At 53.4% G+C, this 20892-nt stretch overlaps 2 protein-coding genes across 2 annotated transcripts in view; one reads left to right on the top strand and one right to left on the bottom strand.

The window, feature by feature from the left end:
- The window catches only part of KCNIP3 (potassium voltage-gated channel interacting protein 3), a 97319-nt gene that overhangs the window by 7280 nt on the left and 69147 nt on the right, over window positions 1–20892 (top strand). The window contains exon 2 of the mRNA XM_061156334.1: window positions 6593–6758. Within this exon, the coding sequence (XP_061012317.1) occupies window positions 6593–6758 (166 nt within the window). The remainder of the gene's footprint in view (window positions 1–6592; window positions 6759–20892) is intronic.
- On the bottom strand, window positions 12366–13217 carry LOC133065631 (B-cell receptor-associated protein 29-like). Its single transcript, XM_061156333.1, has one exon. It carries the CDS (start codon window positions 13215–13217, stop codon window positions 12489–12491), a length of 729 nt encoding a protein of 242 aa, XP_061012316.1. The 3' UTR covers window positions 12366–12488.

Here is a 20892-nt window from a genome sequence, read left to right as displayed (position 1 = left end):
ACACATTTAAAAAAGTAAATTCAAAAAGAAATTTTTAAAATAATATATTTTATTTAATCCAATGTAAATATTATTTCAATGTGTGCTCAATATAAAAATTGTTAATAAGCTATTATCCTACTAAGGAGAATTTGAAATCCAGTGTGTATTTGCACTAATGGCATGTCTCCATTTGGACTAGTGTCGTTTCAAGCATTCAGGTCAGCGCGTGGCTGATGTGTGGGACACCCAGTCCCAGAGGACTCAGTTCTTTGAGCTGAGCTGAGCAACGGAGCCCTCAGACTGCAAGTTTTCTAGCTGTTTGTATTCCTTCACCGATTTTGTCTTATCTGCTGCAACTTGTGCTGTAGTTTCTTATTTTTCTTTAACTCATATTTTAAATTTCCATAAATTCAGTTAAAAGGGAATCAATAGATTGTTCTTGTAAAAGGAGAGCTGGTAGCAGGTGCTGGGGTAACCATAACAACGCCACAAAAACAAAACAGCATTAAATTCTAGCACCCCCCCCCCCAACCCTCCTCCCTCCCACTCTGTTGCCTGCTGAGGCTCTGAGCTGAAGCTAGAGGGATGCTTCGGGCACCCAGAGTCTAAGTGAGGGTCCCCAACTTCTGGGCTGTAATACCTGATGATCTGAGGTGGAACTGACATAATAATAATAGAAAGAAAGTGCACAGTAAATGTAATGCTCTTGTGTCATCCCCAAACCATTCCCCCTCCAATTCCATGGAAGAATTGTCTTCCATGAAACCTGTCCCTGGTGCCAAAACGTTGAGGACCATTGGTCTAGGTCATCCCCTCTCCCAGACAGGAGATTCTCCCAGGCGTTCTTTTCCTGGAGCCAGTGCGTGTGTGCATGCTAAGTCCCTCAGTCATGTCTGACTCTTTGTGACGCTATGGGTTCTTAGCCCGCCAGCCTCCTCTGTCCAGGGGATTCTCCAGGCGAGAATACTAGAGTGGGTTACCATGCCCTCCTCCAGGGCATCTTCCCCACCCAGGGATTGAACCCATGTCTCCTGCATTGCAGGCAGATTCTTTGCCACTGAGCCACCTGGGAAACGCCCTGGAGCCAATGACCTCCAGCCAAAGCCCAGCAGTGCACACCTGACTGTGAACTAGTGGGGCTGACTCCTCATTGGCCTTGGGCAAAAGAGAACACACCAAATGGGAACATGGTGATCTTGGTGAGAGGGTATGAGAAAGACCTATTCCAGGATTTGTGCTTCAGCTGGGTGATTTGCAGGAGGGCCTAAGGAATCCTGAAAGATGGATGTGAGCGTTAAACACGGCACCTCTCCAAGCACCCAACACTGCCTGCTGGAAAGTAGATGCCTCACCAGCATGGTGTCCTTTCTGTACACCCCCTGCCCCCCCCCCCCAGCTCCTCATAGACCTGGGACTTGGAAGAAGGGAAGCTGATACCTGCCCCTGGACTCCCCTGGAGGGCAGGAGCTGCAAGTATGGGCTGAGAGGCCAGAAATGTCTCAGCGTACCTGCAGCGCTTGCCTTGAAGGCACCTTGTCAGCCTCGGAGGAGGCTGCAAGTCTCAGGCCAGCCTAGGGCCATTTCTGGGACCTGGCTCAGAATGCTCACTGCTGGGGACGCTGTGTGACCTCACGACCCAGATCTTCTGGCTTCACTGGTCTCTGCCACCCAGCTCTGGCTGTCCCCTCCCCTGGAGGGGGAAAGGATGGCTCCATCCTTGTTAAAATGCATCAGATAAGAGCAGAAGGGAAGAAAGCCTCAGTGAATTATGGCAAGAGCATCAGGGGGCTTTCACTCAGGCATTGTAGGATATTTATTGAGGGTTTTGTGTGTGTTTGTATTTTTTAAATATTCTTTTTTTTTATGTATGAAAGTATTTTTTTTTAATGGAAACTTCATTGACACCATTGCAGACTCACTTGCAGTTGTAAGAAATAAAACAGAGGGACTTTCCTGGTGGTCCAGTGGCTAAGACTCTGAGCTCCCAATGTAGGGGGCCTGGGATTGATCTCTGCTCAGGGAACTAGAGCCCCCATGCTGCGACAAATAAAAAAGATCCTGTGTCCTGAAACCAAGACCCGCCATAGCCAAACAAATAAATAAATATTCAAAAAAGAAATGAGACAGATCCCGAGTACCCTTTACCCAGTTTTACACGCACTCATGTGTGTTTAGTCCTGAGCTCTTAAACACGCAAGCACACAGGATCATATGTGTCAGCTCACGTTCCCATCACTGCAGTCAAGACTCGTAACAGTTCCATCACCTCAAGGGCTCAAGTTGACCTTTTACAGCCACACCCACCTCCCCTCTTCCACCTTTTCCCCCATCCTTAACCCCTGTCCCACTAACCAGTTCCATTTTGAAATGTTACATAAATAGAATTCTATCGTATGTGATCTTTTGAAATTTTGGCTGTTCTGATAGCATGAGTGATGTCTCCGTATGGTTTTGTTTGCTTCTGCCCGGCGGCTCATGATGTGGAGCATCTTTTCATGGGCTTCTTTGTCACCTGTCTGTCTTCCTTGCTGACGTGTCTGTGCTGGTCTGCTGCCCATCTGCTGGCTAGAGGCTTAGTTCTTTTCCTGCTGGGCTCTGGAAGTGAGGGTCTTTTGGGTGTCAGGCTCTGTGACGGGGAAGAGCAGGGCACACAGCAGGCCAGGGCCGGCTCTAGGAGCCAACACTCCAGGAGAAAGAGCCAGAAATGCACCCAGGCAAACAAATAAACAGGGTCAGTTCAACAGCCAGGTATGCTGGGGATCACAGCAGGTGCAGATGTGGGTGATGACCCAGCACCTGATCTGAGTGAGGCCTGACAGGGAGAAGCAGTCCGTCTTGAATGACCAGGAGGAGCGTGCAGGTGAGGGGGGAGGAATTGCAGGTAGAGGGGCAGAGAACTGTCCAGGGGGAGGGGGAGTGTGCAGGGGGAGGGGGAGTGTGCAGGGGGAGGGAGAGGGGTGTGCAAGGGGGAGGGGGAATGTACAGGGGGAGGGAGAGGAGTGTGCAGGGGCAGAGGGAACGTGCAAGGGGAGGGGGGAGTGTGCAGGGGAGGGAGGAGTGTGCAGGGGGGAGGGAGAGTGTGCAGGGGGAGGGGGGAGTGTGTAGGTGGGGGAGGGGGAGTGTGCAGGGGGAGGAGGGCTTAGGAGTCCCTCCCCCACTTCCAAGACCTCAGAAAGCCGTGTAGCACCGCCCTTGGCTGAGACCCCCTGAACGTTGGAACCAGGAGGCCATGAGTACGCTGTGGCCGTGGTGTGCCCCTAGGCATCTGAGACTTAGTTTGTGATTCTGTGCTTAGTCGCTCAGTCCTGTCTTACAACCCTGTGGTCTGTAACCCACCAGGCTCCTCCGTCCATGGGATTCTCCGGGCAAGAGTACTGAAGTGGGTGTCATTCCCTCCTCTAGGGGCTGTTCCCGACCCAGAGAGCCAACCTGTGCCTCCTGCGTTGCAGACAGACCCTGCCCGATGAGCCACCTGGGCAGCCAGCCGGGGGACTTGGTTTGCTCATCTTTAGAGCAGGCAGGTGCTGCCAACCTCCTGTAGTTGCCATGGCAATGAGGCGCCCTTAAGGCCCAGAAGTGCAGGAGCGGGGTTCTCGGCCCGTCCTGTGGGCCCGCCCAGCCCTGACCCCCTCCCGGTAGGAAGGAACCCCGGGTCACCTGCTGGGTCTCCCCTCATCAGCCCAGGTCTGACTGCAAGACAGAGTCCCCAGGACTAGCACCGGGCTCCAGGCTCTGTGAGGGCCACTCCTGCCAGCCACCCAGCGCTGTCCTGAGGCGGGGGCCCCGACAGACAGCTCCTGCCTGGGCTCTGAGCCCCTCCCGGGTCTCCCCTCTGACCTTCTCCACTCAACCACATACAGAGCGTTCAGCAAAGAGTTCATGAAATCATGAAGGGCCAGCTGCCGTCGTCCCCCACCCACCTCCTGGGCTGAAATAAAGACCTGGTTCATTGAGGCCTTTTCTCTCCCGAATAAGATCATTAATAATGGAGAAGGTCTCTGTCTGTGCACGTGGGGGGGGGGGCACGGGGGGGCACCTCCCTCAGCATCCCTGGCACCTGGGGCCCCCGGCCACCCCACCAACCCCCTTTCTGCCCTGCTGGGATAGTGAGCCCAGTCTGGCTATAGCTCTGCGCACCACTGACCACCCCTGGCCCCAGGCCAGGCTAAGCTTGGGAGAAGCGGAAGAGCGTGGAGGGGCCGCTAAGCATGTGTGCTGGGGGGAGGGCCTGAGGGGGCGACAACCACAGGGGGGGGACGGGCAGCTGGGACCGGGCTAGAAAGATCCTGAAAGTCAGGATAAGCGGTTGGGTGTTGCCCAGTGTAGACAGCTGCTTCATCGAAAGCTGACCAGGAGGCCCACCACCCAGCCCCAAATGCGGACCGCCCTCATGGGGCCATGAGCCAGCTCAGGTCCTGGAAGGATCCCCCACCCAACGAGAGCCTGCGGGAGGCGGCACACGGGCCTCTCCTCAGCTGAGCATTTGCTCAGACTGCACAGTCTGTAGGGTTTTTCTTATTTCTCGCGTTTAGGAAAGCCACCACAGAGGACAGGCAAGAACCTAAAAGGCCAGAAGCTTGCTTTCGCACTTTCCTTGCAGCCAGAGACGAGACATATGACGCGGGCTGGGACAGTCTGACTCCTCTGCTCTTGACCTTGAACCTGGAGCCAATGACTCAACCAAGACTCCCACAGAGTGGCAACACCAGTGTGGGCCCCGGGCCCAGTGCCCCGGGACAGCAGCGCCAGCAGCAGCAGAGCCGCTTGTCCTGGCCCGTGGGTGACCGTGACTGAGGTCTGGCTGTCCATCAGCCTGCTCTTTGCCCTGGTCTGTCTTCCAAGCCTGGCTCAGTCTGTCCTGGGGAGGCTACAAATGGCCCGGGTCCCCCACCACTGACTCCTCTCCAATTACCGTCCACCGGGGTGCTTTCTTCTGGTCCTTTACCCGCGAACCCGACTGTCGCAGGGGCTGTGCTAGAGTCTGCATCTGCAGAACTTGCTCAAATGTACATCTGTTTGTGATGTATTTCAGACACTCATATACTTTTCAGGACCGTGTAAATGTCTGCCTGCGATGCCAGGAGTCACAGGAGACATGGGTTGGATCACTGGGTCTGGAAGATCCCCTGGGGAAGGAAATGGCAACCCACTCCAGTATTCTTGCCTGGAGAGTCCCATGAACAGAGGAGACTGGCAGGCTACAGTCCTTTGTGTCGCAAAGAGTCGGACATAAGGGAGCAACTGAGCATGAACGCAAAAAATATTGAGGGCTCTGGGGTGAAGCAAGGAGGCCCGACTTTGCTGTGTGGCCTGCGTGGATCTACCCCTCTCTCCGGGCTTAGTCAGTGAGGGATTTGGGCTGGGATCTCTGACTGACATCCAGACTTGTGTTGGGGTCAGGGCGAGGTTGATGAGCCTGTCTGGACCCTCACCTCCCTCCTTCCAGGGTCTCCATCATGTGCCAGAGTAGGTGCCCAGTGGAGAAACCCACAGACCCTGCCCTCAGCTGGGAGTTCCTCCAGCAAGTCACCACTTGCTGGGAGTTCATGCCATGGATGCAAGGGTAGTCTCAGTGCCCACAGCTTTAGAGGCCAGGGTGCTTCATGCAGGAAATGGCTTTCTAGTTGGATCTTATTTTTAAAGTTTTACTTATTTTTAGCTTGGGCTTTCCTAGTGGGTCAGGCTGTAAAGAATCTGCCTGTGATGCAGGAGACCGGGGTTCAATCTCTGTGTGGGGAAGATCCCCTGGATCAGGGAATGGCTCCCCACTCCAGTATGCTTGCCTGGAGAATCTCATGGAGAGAGGAGCCTGGCAGACTTCAGTCCATGGGGTCGAAAAGAGTACAGGAATGAGTGACTAACACGTTCACATTTTTATCAATTTATTTATTATCATTTGGGACTGCACAAGCTCTTCACTGCTGCGTGCGGGCTTTCTCTAGTTGTGGCACGTGGAGAATACTCGCTGACTGTGGTGCGTGGGCGTCTCACTGTGGTGGCCTCTTGTTGCAGAGCACAGGCTCCAGGGTGTGGACTGGCTTCCGTAGTAGCTGCTCGAGGGCTTAGTTGCCCCGAAGCGCGGGGGATCTTAGTTCCCCCACCAGGGACTGAACCTGTGTCCCCTGCGTTGTAAGGCAGATTCTTGACCACTGGACCATCAGGGGAGTCCCTGTTAGCTGGATCTTAAAGCATGAGCAGGGTTTGTGTGTGGAGGGAGTGTGTGTTCACAGAGCAGCCTAGCGAGGCTGGCAGGGAGCGTGCGTGGGAGCAGAGGCTGCCAGCCCCACGGTGGCCTTGAACATCCTTCTCAGCCCCTCCTCCAGCCTGGATCATCAGCCGACACTGTCTGCGCATGCAAGGTGGCCTCTCCAGGCAGGGACAGAGGGTTCTTGGAGAGAGGGGGGAGGGTTGAGAGACGGGGCAGGAGGTGACCAGCGCCGGGGGCAGTGGCGCCCTGGGAATCGTCCAGCGGGGCAGGGGCTCCTCTCGTGCGCCCCTGGAAGGTAAGGCCCTGCGTGGAGTGAAGGATGGCCTCGAGGCGTCCTGGGGCCGATCTGGGGGTGCCCTTGGTGAACCAGGGCTCACGGTCACTCTGCTGTTCCTGCTGCAGGAGGTGATGAAGGTGTCCGACGGCAGCCTCCTGGGGGAGCCGGGGCGCACTCCGCTGAGCAAGAAGGAGGGCGTGAAGTGGCAGCGGCCGAGGCTCACCCGGCAGGCCCTGATGCGCTGCTGCCTGGTCAAGTGGGTCCTGTCCAGCGCGGCCCCACAGGGCTCAGGTAGGGGCTGGGCTCCCTGAGGGGTGAGGTGGGTGTCTGTCCTCAGCTCAGAGGCCTCCCTGCGGACCCCAGCCTGGACCTCTGCAGGGAGGGGCTTCCACTCATTCACGCCTGTCCCGGTGCATCAGAGTCCCTGCCCCACGGGGCACAGAGCTCGAGGCGGGGCCCAGGGAGGCGGGGAGTGTTGGGGCCTCACTGGGGTTCTCCCAGCCAGGAGGATGGGAAGGGGTTTCAGCAAGGGGTTCCTTGCTAGCTGGGTGACCTTTAGCATCGCACTCTTCCTAAGTCCTCTGTGAAAAGAGGGGCTGATACCCCGCGACAGGGCGCTAACGTGTGCAGGGGCCTGGTGAGGAGGTGGCCCGGCCTTCAGCCTCCTCGCTCCTGCCCAGCACAGCCCGAGGGCTGGCCGTGTACTGCAGGCTGCGTTCTGGGCATTGGCGGCAGAAACGGTTGCCTGGCTCTTGCTGGTGACACTTGACGTCTGTGATGCCGTAAGTGGTGCAGAAGGGACTTTGAGCAGCCCCGTATTCTCACACACATGTGCACATACCACACACTCACACCTATACGCACCCACTGGGAACTTGTGGGCACACACAGGCATGCATGTCGCGCACACTTCCGGTGACCACACACACAAGGCGTGCTTGAGAGTCTGCCTCGGACTTTCAGGAAAAGGTGCGGACTTGGACCCCGAGTACTGTGTCTTGTTCATTATCTCAGGCGCTCTCTGTGATTTCCAGACTCAGTCTCCTTGACTGGAAAATGGGGACATTCATGACCCCAGCATCCCAGGCGTGATGCTGTGGGGGTCAGCCATGGGTGCAGGCCAGGCCCCTGTCCTTGACCTGCACCCCTACTCCCCAGCCCACTCCCAGCACGACTCCAGCCCCTTCATCTGCTTCCCGGAGCCCCTGCTTTGCCACCCTCCTCTGACCCTTTTCTTCTCCACAACAGCCTCCGTGGAGGCTCTGAAGCCTGTGAACACACGTGTGAGGTCCATGGGGGTTCTCCACTTCTCGCGATGGAGCAGAAACATGAAGTCACTAAAAGTTTATGCAAACAGCTTAACTGGGAAGCTCACATCCTCACGGACTGTATTTTTCTGCAGCAGAGTAAAAGCAATTGTTTTCCATCAGGGTAGGAACAGGGAGCAGACGTGAGCAGTGGCGCCCTCGTGTGGCCAGTCCTTTGCACCTAGCGGACTTGAATCTGCTCTGACAGACCCCACTTGACCTCACTGGAGGCACACATTTTTTAATTTGATTGAAATGTAGTTGATTTATAATGTCGTGTTAACTTCCGCTGCACAGCAAAGTGACTGAGTTATACACACATATATATATTCTTTTCCACATTCTTTCCCATTATGGCTTATCACAGGATATTGAACATAGTTCCCTGTGCTGTCCTGTAGGACCCCGCTGTTTATCCATCCTATAAATAACAGTTTGCATCTGTTAATCCCAAACTCTCACCCCATCCCTCCCCTGACCCGTGGCAACCACAAGTCTGTTCTGTATGTCTGTGAGTCTGTTCTGTTTTGCAGATAAGTTCATATGCTTTGTATTTTAGAGTCCACATATAAGTGATATCATATGGCATTTGTCTTTCTATTTCTGACTTACTTCATTTAGTATGACAGTCTCTAGGTTCATCCAGGTTGCCACAAATGGCAAGATGTCATTCTTCTTAATGGCTGAGTAATATTCCATTGTGTTGTTGTTGTTAAGTCATGCCCGACTCTCTTTGACCCCAGGGACTGCAGCACGGCAGGCTTAGGGAAGGACAGGGGTCCTTCACTGTCTCCTGGAGTTTGCTCAAACTCATGTTCATTGAGTCAGTGATACCATCCAACCTTCTCATCCGCTGTTGCTGCCTTCTCCTCCTGCCCTCAATCTATCCCAGCATCAGGGTCTTTTAAAGTCAGCTCTTCGCATCAAGTGGCCAAAATATTGGAGCTTTAGTTCCTTCCAGTGAACACATATATTTTCCACATCTTCTTTATCCATTTATCCAAGGCTCAAATTCTCCAGGTCTTCTTGGCAGCAGCACAGGCTCCTTTTCCTCCTGTGATCTCTCAGCCCCTCGGTGACCCGTGTCTGTCTCACTGCCTCCCTGCTCCTCTCCACCCAGCAGCCCTCCCCCTACCCCCAGGACCCTCTCCTGCTGAGCCCCGGCTTCCACCTTCCCGGAGGAACATCTGGCATGCTGTGGTCTTCAGGACAGTGCTGGGGTGTCCTGCACTGAGGCCTCTTGCACACCTCCTTGTGGGTGGACACGCGGAAGAGCAAGCCGGGGGACAGGCTGCGTGTGTCCAGGGTCACCAGAGGGGACCACACCCACAGGGCCCACCTTTAGCTGAGGTGGGTTCCTAGGTGGCAGGGTCTGTTCCCTGCAGCTCCTTCTAGAGCTGTGTGGAAGTGTTTGCTGAATGACTGGTCTCGGCCAGGAGGCAGTGGGGGCGGGGAAGGGGTGCACAGCCTAGGACACCACCAAGGGCTTGGCCCAGCCCTGCCCTTCCCCTGGCCACCTGACACCCTACCAGGCCTTGAGGGGGCATGCGGGGCACGGAAAACGTGCCCTTAGCTGCGTGAGGCAGGCATGGAGGGCCACGCTGTTTTACTAAACCGAGAGAGCAAATGTTCGGGAAGGTCACACGAGTCAGTGGGTCGCTGAGTGAGGGCTCTGGCCTGGAGCGTCTTCCATCTCTGCGGACAGGGTGCCCCCTCTCAGGAGCTGTGGGGAATGGGGCTTGAGGCTCGGGGTCTATGGAGGCAGCAGCCACTCTTGGCAGCAGAGGAGCAGAGACCCCCAGGGTGCCCCCCTGCCCACTGGGCATTGCCCCCAGGCCTTCGCGCCGCAGTCTGAGCAGCTCCCTTGCGTGTCCCTCCGGGACGCTCTGTTGGCGTGGTCCCTCTGAGGGCTCGTGGAGCACCCGGCTGTGCCCAGGCCAGGTGCCTCTCTGCTCCTCTGGGTGCGGAGGCCAGCTGTGCCATTCGGCGCCGCTCGGGCCCCGCGCCCAGCCTGGCCTGGCTGGGTGTCCTGGGCCAGGGCCTCCCGAAGGCGGGCGGGCGGGGGGCACTGCGCCCTGTTGGGGTGGGCATGGTTCCCAGCAGCAGCCGTGGTGCCCGAGACACGCTGGAGCAGGACTCTGGCTCAGTGGGACACACCGGTGTCCCACCGTCGCAGTGAGCTTCCGCGACGCGGCAGGAGTGTGTGGGACTCAGAGGCTGGGGTGCACGAAGACGGGGGCCAGGCCCGTGGCTGCTGCGCCCCGGGGGCCCAGCCCTGGCTGTGAAGAGCCTCGGCATGGGGTTGGCAGCAGGTCCGCCGCGGCAGTCTCTAAGATGGGTGAACCCGGGTCCCGGCAGCACAGAGCAGAGGCATGGCCCCACCCCACTAAGGAGCAGCCCCCGTCCTTGGCCCGGAAATGTGTCCCCCCCAACACTGGGGCCATCCTCAGTGACCCAGAGGCCGGGGCTCTGCGCTGCTCTGCTCATCTCCCAGCATCTTACAGTCCTTCCTATTAGGATGTGACGCGGCCTCTCCAGGGACACAGCTGAGCCACCGGTCTGACTGACCTGTTTCTCAAGTCTGGCTTCCATGAGGCCTGTGAGACTGGTGTTTTTAACACCAGGCGTATGCCTGGAATAGTAACACCATCCGCAGAGTAACCTGGGGTCCAGCCAGGCTGGTGTAAACAGAGAGACATTTGCTCTAGGCTGTTGGGAACTTTGCAGAAACCCTAGAGGGCCAGACGAAGAGGCCTGGATGGGACAAGGCTGGGATCCTGCCTGCCGCTATGGGGGACGCCCCCTGTCCCCACTCATTCTGGTAGGGACGCTGGAGCTGCAGCCGCGTGCTCCTGCGTGACAGTGTGACCATCCCCGCGCAACAGGACACAGTCCTGCGCCCTCCCCCAAATGGAGACCCAGATTCTCGGCCACTGCTTCCGTCTCTGGGAGGTACTGATTTCTCCTGGGGTTTTGTCAGCCCCGTGTGAGATCACACAGTCACTGCAGCACCAGCACCCCTGGTTTAGACAGTGGTAGTAGAAAGGTGTGTGGGGGGGCACTTCCCTGGCAGCCCAGGGGTTAAGAATTCGCCTTCCAAGGCAGGGGGTGCAGGTTCCACCCCTGGTTGAGGGATTAAGATCCCACATGCCTCCCTGGCCAAGAAAACGAGGGAGGTTTTCTTGTTTTTACAGAAGGTAAAAACAGAAGCAAGATCGTAACAAATTCAACAAAGACTTTAAAAATGGTCCACATCAAAAAACAAACAAAAAAATAACACCTTACAAAAAAGGAAAGGTATAGGGACAAAGAGGTAAATTAGTTTGTCTGTAATACATAAGCATATATAAATACAGGCTAACAGAATTTTAATGCATTTGAAAGGCCAAGAAATACCCGAGGTCATGTCTCAGAGTGAGATGCCAGGACTTCCCTCGTGGTCCAGTAGTGAAGAATCCGCCTGTCTGAGCCCCGTGTGTGGAACATGCACCTACCTGAGACTTCGGGACCCCCAGCCCTGAGCTCATATGCAGCACCTGTGTGATGGTGGAGTGCTGTACCCGCATGTGTCTTTGGAGCTGGGGGAGAGATGGACATTCGGTTCTCTCTATTTTTTTTAAGGCTTTATTTACTTATTTGTATGCTTGTTTATTTTTGGCGTTCTCAGCCTTCGTTGCTGTGCTCCGGATTCCTCTAGTTGTGGTGCAGGGGCTACTCTTCTTTGCAGTCTGCAGGCTTCTCACTGAGGAGGCTTTTCTTGTTGCGGAGCATGGGCTCTAGGGCACACAGGCTCCAATAGTTGCAGCGTGTGGGATCTTCCCAGACCAGGGATCGAACCTGTGTACCCTGCATTGGCAGGTGAATTCTTTTTTTTTTTTTTTTTCCATTTTCTTTTGTATCTAGGTCTTTAAGAAACAAGGAAGATAGCTTTCAAGTCTAAACACTGGAGCAACCTAAATCACATTAATATAACAATCATCCTCTCCTAAAGGAAACTAAATGAATATATGAATGGAAAATAGTATTTAATATGTTGCTTTCAGAATATAGAAACACCTCAGAGAAACTGTGGCACCAGTGTATGTATATATGAGGTAATATCTGTATAATTAGCAACTCTCACAGCAATGGGAAACACTGCTTTTTGGATACATTATACGTAAACTTTCGATCTCAAGAATTCCACATTGTTGTAAAATAATTTCAGTTCAGTGCTATGGCAGTTATGCAAATAGATGTAAACCCCATTCCCAGATGAACATTAAAAAAGCAGAATGCCTACTAATTATGTGTTATTAACACAAATGTCAGCAAAAATAGTTTAACAGGTGCAGAAACACAATACTGAAAATATAATTATCAATACAGCTGTCTTGAAAGAGTTAACTAGTACCATCAGGCTTAAAAAAAAGCACTTAAGGTCACTGTTTTCATGTTTCACTCTTTCAGCCACCATACACCAGTGTTACTATCAGTATCTAAATAAGGTGTTTAACATGCTTATATTTTATTTAAGAGCTGGAATACAGGCTTTATAGTGTATCTGAAACATCATCAATACTGTGATAATGCCATTATGATAAGTCTGTGTGTGTGGCATTAAAAAAAATAATGGCTGGTCATAGTATGTTTTTCTGAACTGAATTTTAAATTTTCTAGAGGCTAACATGATAACAAATTTCTCTTCTTGACATGGTATATTCACAATCTTCTTTCATAAAGTTAACAGGCATTTCTTGTCTTTCCCTGCACGATCCTGAAGTCCTGAGCGTTCTCTCAGGAGCCGGTCATACTCTTTTGAAAGTCTCTCTGATTGCATCTTCATTATCATCACGTCATTTTGTGCCTTAGAAAGGGCATCTGAAGCCTTCTTTAATTCAGTTTTCAGTTTTTCTTTGTCTTCTAGTTTTTTATTTTCTGCTTCCAAAACGTGTTCTTCTTCCTTGCCATAGTTTTTCAAGAGCCGTTTCAGTCTTTCATTTTCTTCCATGAATTTTTTGGCAGCCTGGTTAATATTTTCTACTTGACGTTTAAGTACTCCTTTGTTTGACAACTCTTTTGCCAGCTGAGTAATAAGGGTAACCAGATGTCTCAACACTAGCCAGAAAAATAATGAAAATCCAGAAATGTAAAGATTTCTTTGAGACCTGAAGAGTTTCATTTGTGTATGTTCATAGGCAGCAGGTCTGTTGGCTGAGCTCTTTTCAATAGTATGAGTCGAGGAATATTTTCTTACTTCTCTCACAGCATCTAGAAAAAGAACAATCAATAGGATTATAATAGTAAGAAAAGCCTTGTTCCAGAAACTTGCAATTTTACCCCAAACGCTAAAGGAAAATATCTTCTGCCATCTCTGAGGAGGAATAAAAGGTAGACAGAAGATTAAAATGAGTCCTATTTCAGCATAAGGAAAATTTGCAACTGCTGCCCATTGGAGTGTCATTGTTTTCCTTTATATTCCGCCTGCGGCCGCCAGGCTCCCCGCGCTACTGTCCGGCAGGTGGATTTCTTAAACCACTAGACCACCAGGGGAGTCCCAAACACTCAGCTCCTGACAGTCAGCTGAGGCCTCAGGGCTACCTGGTGTCAGTCAGAGATTCCATCTCCCTGAGGGCCTGGGAGTGAGCCAAAAGTAGTGTCAAAAGAAGAAGAGATTTTTGCCAAAAAAAAAAAAAGCGCCTGGTTTTGCTCAGAACCGTAGCTCCTCCTGGGCCTGCCCTGGCCCCGGCAGAGCATCCCGACTGTCTCAGTCACACTGTGGGCCGTCGAATGTGCTGGGCCATCCGCCCAGGGGGAGGCCTGCTTGTCCGGAGCCTGGACCTACTGCACAGCCTTTGCTGGAGCCGCTCACTTGCCTGTGGTCCACGAGAGGCCCCATCAAACACCGTCCTTTCTTTCCCTGGCTGAGAGTGCAGGGCGTGACAGTCTGTCTTTCACTTGGAATATTTTGACTTGCCTGCCCTTGCATGTAGCAGCAACCCCAAACAACAGTGGCTTCATTTAGACAGAAGTGTGTATTAATATCTCCTATCTGAGAAACCTGGGCTAGGCAGTGGCTGGCACTGGTTTAGCAGCTTGAGGATATCAGAGTCAGGGTCTTGCACCTGTGTGTATGTGCGTGTGCACCCTGTGTGTGTGCGCGCCTTGCGTGTGTGTGTGTGCACGCGCCCTGTGTGTGTGCGCGCGCCCTGTGTGTGTGTGTGTGTGTGTGCGCGTGCATGCGTGTGTGCGTGCGCCGTGTGTGTGTGTGTGTGTGTGTGTGTGTGTGTGCACGCGCGTGCGCGCGCTTCCCCTCGCTGTTGCTCTGGCTGCAGCCATCATGGCTTTGTCCCTGACAAGAGAAAGGAGAAATCGGGGAAGGGAGGAAGTGGTCGTGTCTACATCAGGAAAGCAGCACGTTCACAGAACTCTCTGGAAGATTTATGCTTATATTTTACTGGGCAGAACTGAGCCACCCTGACTGCGGGGACGGGGTGAGGATTGCCTTTAAAAGAAAACAAACCTGAGCACGTCTGCACCCCCAACGCAATCTGAATTCTGTAGGTGAAAGAGGAGAATGCTGAGGTGAGGTTCTCTGCCGCACGTCGGGCATGGGGTGGTTTGGATGCCCAGACGGGCCTTAGCAAGCTGCCTGTGCTCACTGGGCGCTCCAGGAATGCAGGCCCGGGGTCGTCAGCAACACAGGGATCCCTTCCCACCTCCCCTTTCTCTACTCCACAGAGGTGCCAGCAGGGCTTGGGGCTGGGGTCAGTGAGCACAGGTCAGAGGGGAAGAGCTAGCCAAAGGTCAGGTTGCCACCCTTCCCCAGCTCTGCCCAGGGTCCCTGGCCGCTGAGCCTCCCAGGCCGGGACTCGGGCGGGGGCAGGGAAGTTCCCTTCCTGGCTGTAGAGAAGCCCCGTGACCTGGATAGGGCCCCTTTGCAGTGTGATCACACCCTGATCACGCAGGGGCACCTCCCCCAGGGGTGGCGGAACTCAGGAACAGGGCCCACCCCGCCCTCACACCCTCCCAGCCCAGGAAGCTGCAGGAGCCCTTCTGTCTCCAGGGAGAGGGAGCACCCAGGTCCTGAGAAGCCAGGGTCAGGCGCAAGGTGAAGGGCTGGGCTGGGGGGCAGGCGGTCCTGCGAAAGGCCGAGAGCGGGGGAGGTGAGGACAGAGCAGAGAGGAGGGCAGGACAGGGCAGAGAGGCCGAGACAGACGGACGACCGAGACCCACGGGACTGGCACTGAGATTGGGAGACAGAAGAGGTGGGAGCGAGGGCTGTAGAACAGAGACTCTGAGTGCCTTCCATTGGGGAGAGGCAGGCAGAGAGGGGACAGAGAGGCTGGGGGGCTGGCGCTGTGGCCAGTTGGCCAGAACGAGGGGTCCCTGGGCCTGGTCCAGGGATGGCGGGGCGCAGGGAGACCCCTGGCCCAGCTCGGCACCCTGCCCTGAGGCTGCAGGAGTGCCAGTGTGGCTGCAAGACGCACCTGGGTGACATCATCAGCGTCTTCTTCCGCTTCATCTCGGGGAACCTGGCTCAAGGTGAGGACTGTGTGGGGTGGACTGGGGACCAGGGTGCAGGAAGGGGCAGGCTTGGGGCTTAAAACCGTGCCCTCTGGGAATGGGGCAGGGCTGATGGGGGGCGGAGGTGGTCCTGAAAGCAGGGCAGGAGGGCACCCCAGCCTTAGAGTCTGTCCTGTGACAGGTGGGCAGTGAGTACCTAAGCTGGGGCTTCCCCACCCATTGACCTGGGGAGGAGAGCAGGTGGGGAGGGGCTTCCATCTCCAGGGCTCCTGGACCCACGTACATCCCAGGCAGGAGGGAGCCGACGCCCTCCGGCTGGCCCACCTGCCTTGTGCACACCGACCTCATTGCTGGGGTCTTCTCCTCTAGTCCCTCCCTTTCTAGAGGCCCCTCAGCTCCTGCATCAAAGACTGACCTGACATCTGCAGCATAGATGGGAGAAAACAACCCAGCCTGTGTAAAGGCCTAAGTGCTCAAGGGGCACAGAGCCTGGTGCAACAAATACTTGTCACTCATGAACGATATTTTAAGAAGGATTAAAAATTGAAAATTGAATATGTAATCCAGAATCTCAAAAATCAGTCAAATAATACTGGTTTAAAACCTTCAAAAGCAGTAATAAAACTCTTGGAAGAGAAGAAACGATTCTGGGACCACCCTGGTGGTCCATTGGCTAAGACTCTCCCCTCCCAGGGCAGGGGGCCCGGGTTCGATCCCTGGTCAGGGAACTAGAGCCCACAAGCTGCAACTAAAGATTCTGCATGCCACAACAAAGATGGAAGACCAGCGCAGCCAAATAAATACATAAAGGCAGGATTTTGATACAGTGAAGGTTTGCAGAGGGAGCTCAGATGGGAGTGTGAGTCTAAGGAGGGGTCCGGTTGCAACCTTAGGGGCTTCCAGGGAGCATTCGTGCCAATGCTGTTGTCAGGAATGGGAGCCCAGGGTCACCCCCAGCTTTTCAAAAGAAGGGGAATTTCCCCACCACCACCCGCCACTTCCCACCCCATCTCTGTTCCCGATGCTGGTAAGCCCCGCCTCCCAGTTGCTAGACTTCCCCTCTTTGTTCAGTTCAGTTCAGTTCAGTCACTCAGTCGTGTCTGACTCTGCGACCCCATGAATCGCAGCACGCCAGGCCTCCCTGTCCATCACCAACTCCCAGAGTTTACTCAAACTCATGCCCATCGAGTCGGTGATGCCATCCAGCCATCTCATCCTCTGTCGCCCCCTTCTCCTCCTGCCCCCAATCCCTCCCAGCATCAGGGTCTTTTCCAATGAGTCAGCTCTTTGCGTGAGGTGGCCGAAGTACTGGAGTTTCAGCTTCAGCATCAGTCCTTCCAATGAACACCCAGGACTGATCTCCTTTAGGATGGACTGGTTGGATCTCCTTGCAGGCTGTTGTTATTTTCGGGGAGGACAAAACTATGAAGATGTTGGTCCTTGAAGAGAGATGTCTGGGGGGTGGACCCAGGGGCAGAGGGAGGTGCCTGGAGTCACCAAGCCTTTGGTGGTAGAGACCCAGGTTCAATCCCTGGGTTGGGAAGATCCCCTGGAGAAGGAAATGGCAACCCACTCCAGTATTCTTGCCTGGAGAATCCCATGGGCAGAGGAGCCTGGCAGCCTACACCCCATGGGGTCGCAAGAGTCGGACACGACTGAGCAACTACACCACTCGCCGCTGCTGGTTGGTGACCTGGAGCATCTCTCCTGCCCACCCTGTGCCCCCTCCTCACTAACCAGAGTGGACGGAACAGCACGTGCTCCATAGGGCAGCTGGGAGGGTCAGGGAGCACCCTTGCTTAGTGGAGCTTCAATCCATGGGTCTTTATTGCTGGTAGCTTTAGGCATCTTTTCTAGATCTTCTTACCTGCCTGATACCTGGGCAGGTTCAGGGTTGCTTTCTCTCACTCCGTCTGTCTGTCTTTCTGGGAAGGGAAGGAGGATGCTTCAGGCCTCTGTCACCAAAATTGCAGTCTGACAACAATCAGAGGCTGGGTTTGCCGGTCTAGGTCTGAGCCCCTTCCAACTCTGGGGGATGCTGGTTCTGGGATTCACAGCATAGCTGGGGTGGGAAGGGCTGCCTGGGGGCAGGGAGCAGGGAGTTAAGCCAGGGGCAACTGCTAAAGCACAAGTACTTGCCATCAACTTGCAAACAATCTGAAGGAAGCTTGATTCTTTGTCACCTCTGACTCCTTCAGTTGCTCCGTGCAGTTGCTCTTTTCAGTCCTTTGCATAAAAGTTTGTGCTCATCCAGTGGTCATCTTTCAGGTGTTGGTGGGTGCTCAGGGAAGCTTTGGAGCTCTAGACTGTCAGTCACCCCGGAATCCCTTCTTCTGACTCGTCTCAGGCTTCAGGTTGGAGCAGGAGGGCAGGGCATGGACACCACTGAGCATCTTTGTTCTTCCTCTGCAGTGCTTCCGCTCAGAACGGTGGCCAGGTCAGTGCTACCACCCAGCAGCTGCTTAGCCTCAACTCCCAACTTTTGAGACTTCCCCTCTCCAGGCAGTGTTGGAGGAGGACAGACCCCTAGTTCTCTTCCACAGGGTCTGAGGGAGCCCTGCAGAAACGTACCCTCTGCCTCCATGACTGTCTCTGCATAGGTGTCCAGGTCCCTCCCATCTCCCTGCCTGCCTCTGGCCAGTGTAGCCGGACCATCACCCTGACCTCCTCCATGTGTGAGTCACACCCGCCTGGCCCTGCATCCCCCAGACTCTGGGGACACATGCCCAGAAGCCCTTCAGTTGGACAGAGACCAAAGCCCCCCTGGATGGGGAGAAGGGTGGAGGGAAGACACCCCAGCACATCAGCCAGCCTTTCAAAAGACAGTGCCTCCCTTTGCCTCACCAGCCTTTTTCTTCTCTGCCCTCTGGTGGGGCAAAGAGGGTGAGTCACAGAGTCAGTTTCTCAGTCCCCTCATGTGACCTGCAGAACTGGTCTTAGCCTTGATGACCTCTGCCCAAACCCAACAGGAAAAGTCACATTTAATACCTGGATGTGAAACGTGGAATCCACACCAAGATGGGGAGGGCCTCGGCTTCTGGGCCTTTTATCACACCTTGCAGCAGGTTCCCAGGCCCAGGGCTCCCAGGGACCAGGCAGGGATGCGGCAGAGGCAGGAGGGGCCAGGAGATAGGGCTTGGGCTGCAGAATGAGGCAGCAGAGGCCCCAGGTTACAGACAAAGGTGGGCACTGCTGGCTCCAATTGTCAAAGCATCCTTCTCAACGTGTTAAAAATATCATTCTACAAATAGACAGTGAGCATGTGTCAGGTTCTACTGAAGTCCTTAATAAGGCAACCAGCAGAGTGACAAAGCAAAAAAGAAACAGAGATTTTTAGAGGGGCTGGAAATAAATGGGAACATGTTGCTGCCTAGGTATGAAACTAAGAAAGATAGGGCAGTGAAGCCACCACCTGTGCGGTTATCTTCTCCACCAGAGAAGAGGTCGTCATCGCATCTTGCCAGCTTTACAGGCTTGTAAAACATCTGGGCCCCCCTGCACTGCTCAGCTCCACTGCCCTGGCCAGTCAGATGCCCCGGCAGGCATTGGACAGTGCCCCAGCAGGGCCCAGAAGATCATCGATGCTCTTGGGTTTTATTTCCATATTTTGAAAACAACTTTTAAACAACAAAGAATCTTAGCTCTGCCCCTTGTGGCTGTTACAAGGTAAAAGGCAAAGGGACATTCAACATTCCACAAGTCTATTTGAGTGGGGCAGCACCAAACCGAAGGTGGTGCTGTGCTGTGCCTAGTCGTTCGGTCTTGTCCAGCTCTTTGTGACCCCATGGGCTGTAGCCCACCAGGCTCCTCTGTCCATGGAATTTTCCAAGCAAGAATACTGGAGTGGGCTGCCATTGCCTTCTCCAGGGGATCTTCCTGACCGAGGGATGGAAACCATGTCTCCTTGCAGGCAGACTCTTTACCACTGAGCCCTCCGGGAAGCCAGGTGGTTAGGAGCATACCCCTGAAGGGAGCCGATGGGGAGGTTTTTTATAGAGAAGATGATGAAGCAAAACAAAGAAACTGACTGGCTGCAGCTGAAGCAATTGTCTTAGTTGTCTGTCTGTGATTGGCTGCTTAAAAGCTGCCTTTTCTTGGATTCAGGTGCGTTCACGCTGGCTTTTTAGGTTTTGGTTTGCTTGCATAAGCTACCAAGGCATTAGAGCCACCTCAATCCAATTGCCTCTTATTTGTTTTTTTAATTAACTTATTTATGTATTTGGTTGCACCGAGTCTTTGTTGCAACACACGGAATCTTTCACCATGGTGCACGAACTTTCTAGTTTTGGCACACGGGCTTAGTTGCTCCAAAGCATGTGGGATCTTAAATACCCAGCTAGAGATCGAACCAGCATCCCCTGCATTGCAAGGCAGATTCTTAACCACTGGACCGCCAGGGAAGTCCCTGGCCTCTTGTTCGGTTGCTTTAACAATTCCTCCCTTTTGGTCATCCTCTCATGCATAAGAGATTGACCAACAATTTGGTGTTACTGGGAAATTCCTTGATGGTCCAGTGGTCAAGACTGGGTGCTTTCACTGCTGAAGATTTGATCCCTGGTTGGGGAACCAACATCCCACAAGCCATGTGGTGGCCAAAAATAAAAGTAAATAAAAATTTTTTCAGTTTGTAATTACTGTCCTTTTCAGTCACCCTCGGGCGATGTGTCTCATGGTGCACCTCGCAGGTTTCGCTATTGGCCATGGAAGGGTTGTTTTTGCTCTTCATCTCATTGTCCGTCATGCTTCTGTTACTCCAAGCTCCGTGAGGCCATCTGACGTACTGCTGAGGAACTCAAACTCGTATTTAAGACCCCTGAGAGCACACAGCCCACCAGGGAGACTCCAGTGGTGACTGTTAAGAGGATAATACCAAATCAGTTGGTATCAAGTAAATCAAATAATGCACCTGAAGAGGCATCAGCCTTTTTTTTAGCCAAGTGGCTTGTTTTTTTTAATTTCTTGTATTTGAGTTTCTTTTATACCAGAGTTGTTGGCCCAAGTACACCAGGAGGTCATTGCTATGGCACAGATTCCTCCTTGTTCAGCCAGCAGGTAATTTAAAACCGTTCTATTATCTGAAACCACTTTATTGGCTCAAAATAACCCCTAAGTCAAAAAGGCGTATTTGGAGGTGGCATAGTTTCCTACCTTTCATTCCTCACCTTTTAAATTTATCCAAGAAGGCTCACAGTCTAGACTTTGAGTTGGTAGTCGGCTGCATCTCACTGAACCAGGCTCTTAGTCCTGAGAAGAGGTCAGTTCAGTGAAACAGTTGCCCCTCTGGCAACCATAAATCTGTTCGCTATGTCTGTGAGTCTGTTTCTTTTTCATAGATAAGCTCATTTGTGTCATATTTTAGATTCCACATATAGGTGATATCAAATGGTATTTGTCTTTCTCTTTCTGACTTACTTCACTTAGTATGATAATCTCTAGGGCCATCTATGTTGGTGCAAATGGCATTATTTCATTCTTTCAGCTATAAAGCTGAGTATTATTCCATTGTGTGTGTGTGTGTGTGTGTGTGTGTATCTTCTTTATCCATTCACCTGTTGATGGACATGTAAGTTTTCTCCATGTCTTGGCTATTGTAAATATTGCTGCTATGAACA

This window comes from Dama dama, chromosome 11, assembly GCF_033118175.1.
Source record: "Dama dama isolate Ldn47 chromosome 11, ASM3311817v1, whole genome shotgun sequence".
Classification (NCBI taxonomy): domain Eukaryota; kingdom Metazoa; phylum Chordata; class Mammalia; order Artiodactyla; family Cervidae; genus Dama; species Dama dama.
The sequence above is the reverse complement of the archived record's forward strand: the minus strand, read 5'-3'. Positions and strand labels throughout refer to the sequence as shown.

Coding starts and splice junctions, on each gene's coding strand:
- LOC133065631 (XM_061156333.1), bottom strand. CDS start 13,217: ATGACACTCCAATGGGCAGCAGTTGCAAATTTTCCTTATGCTGAAATA.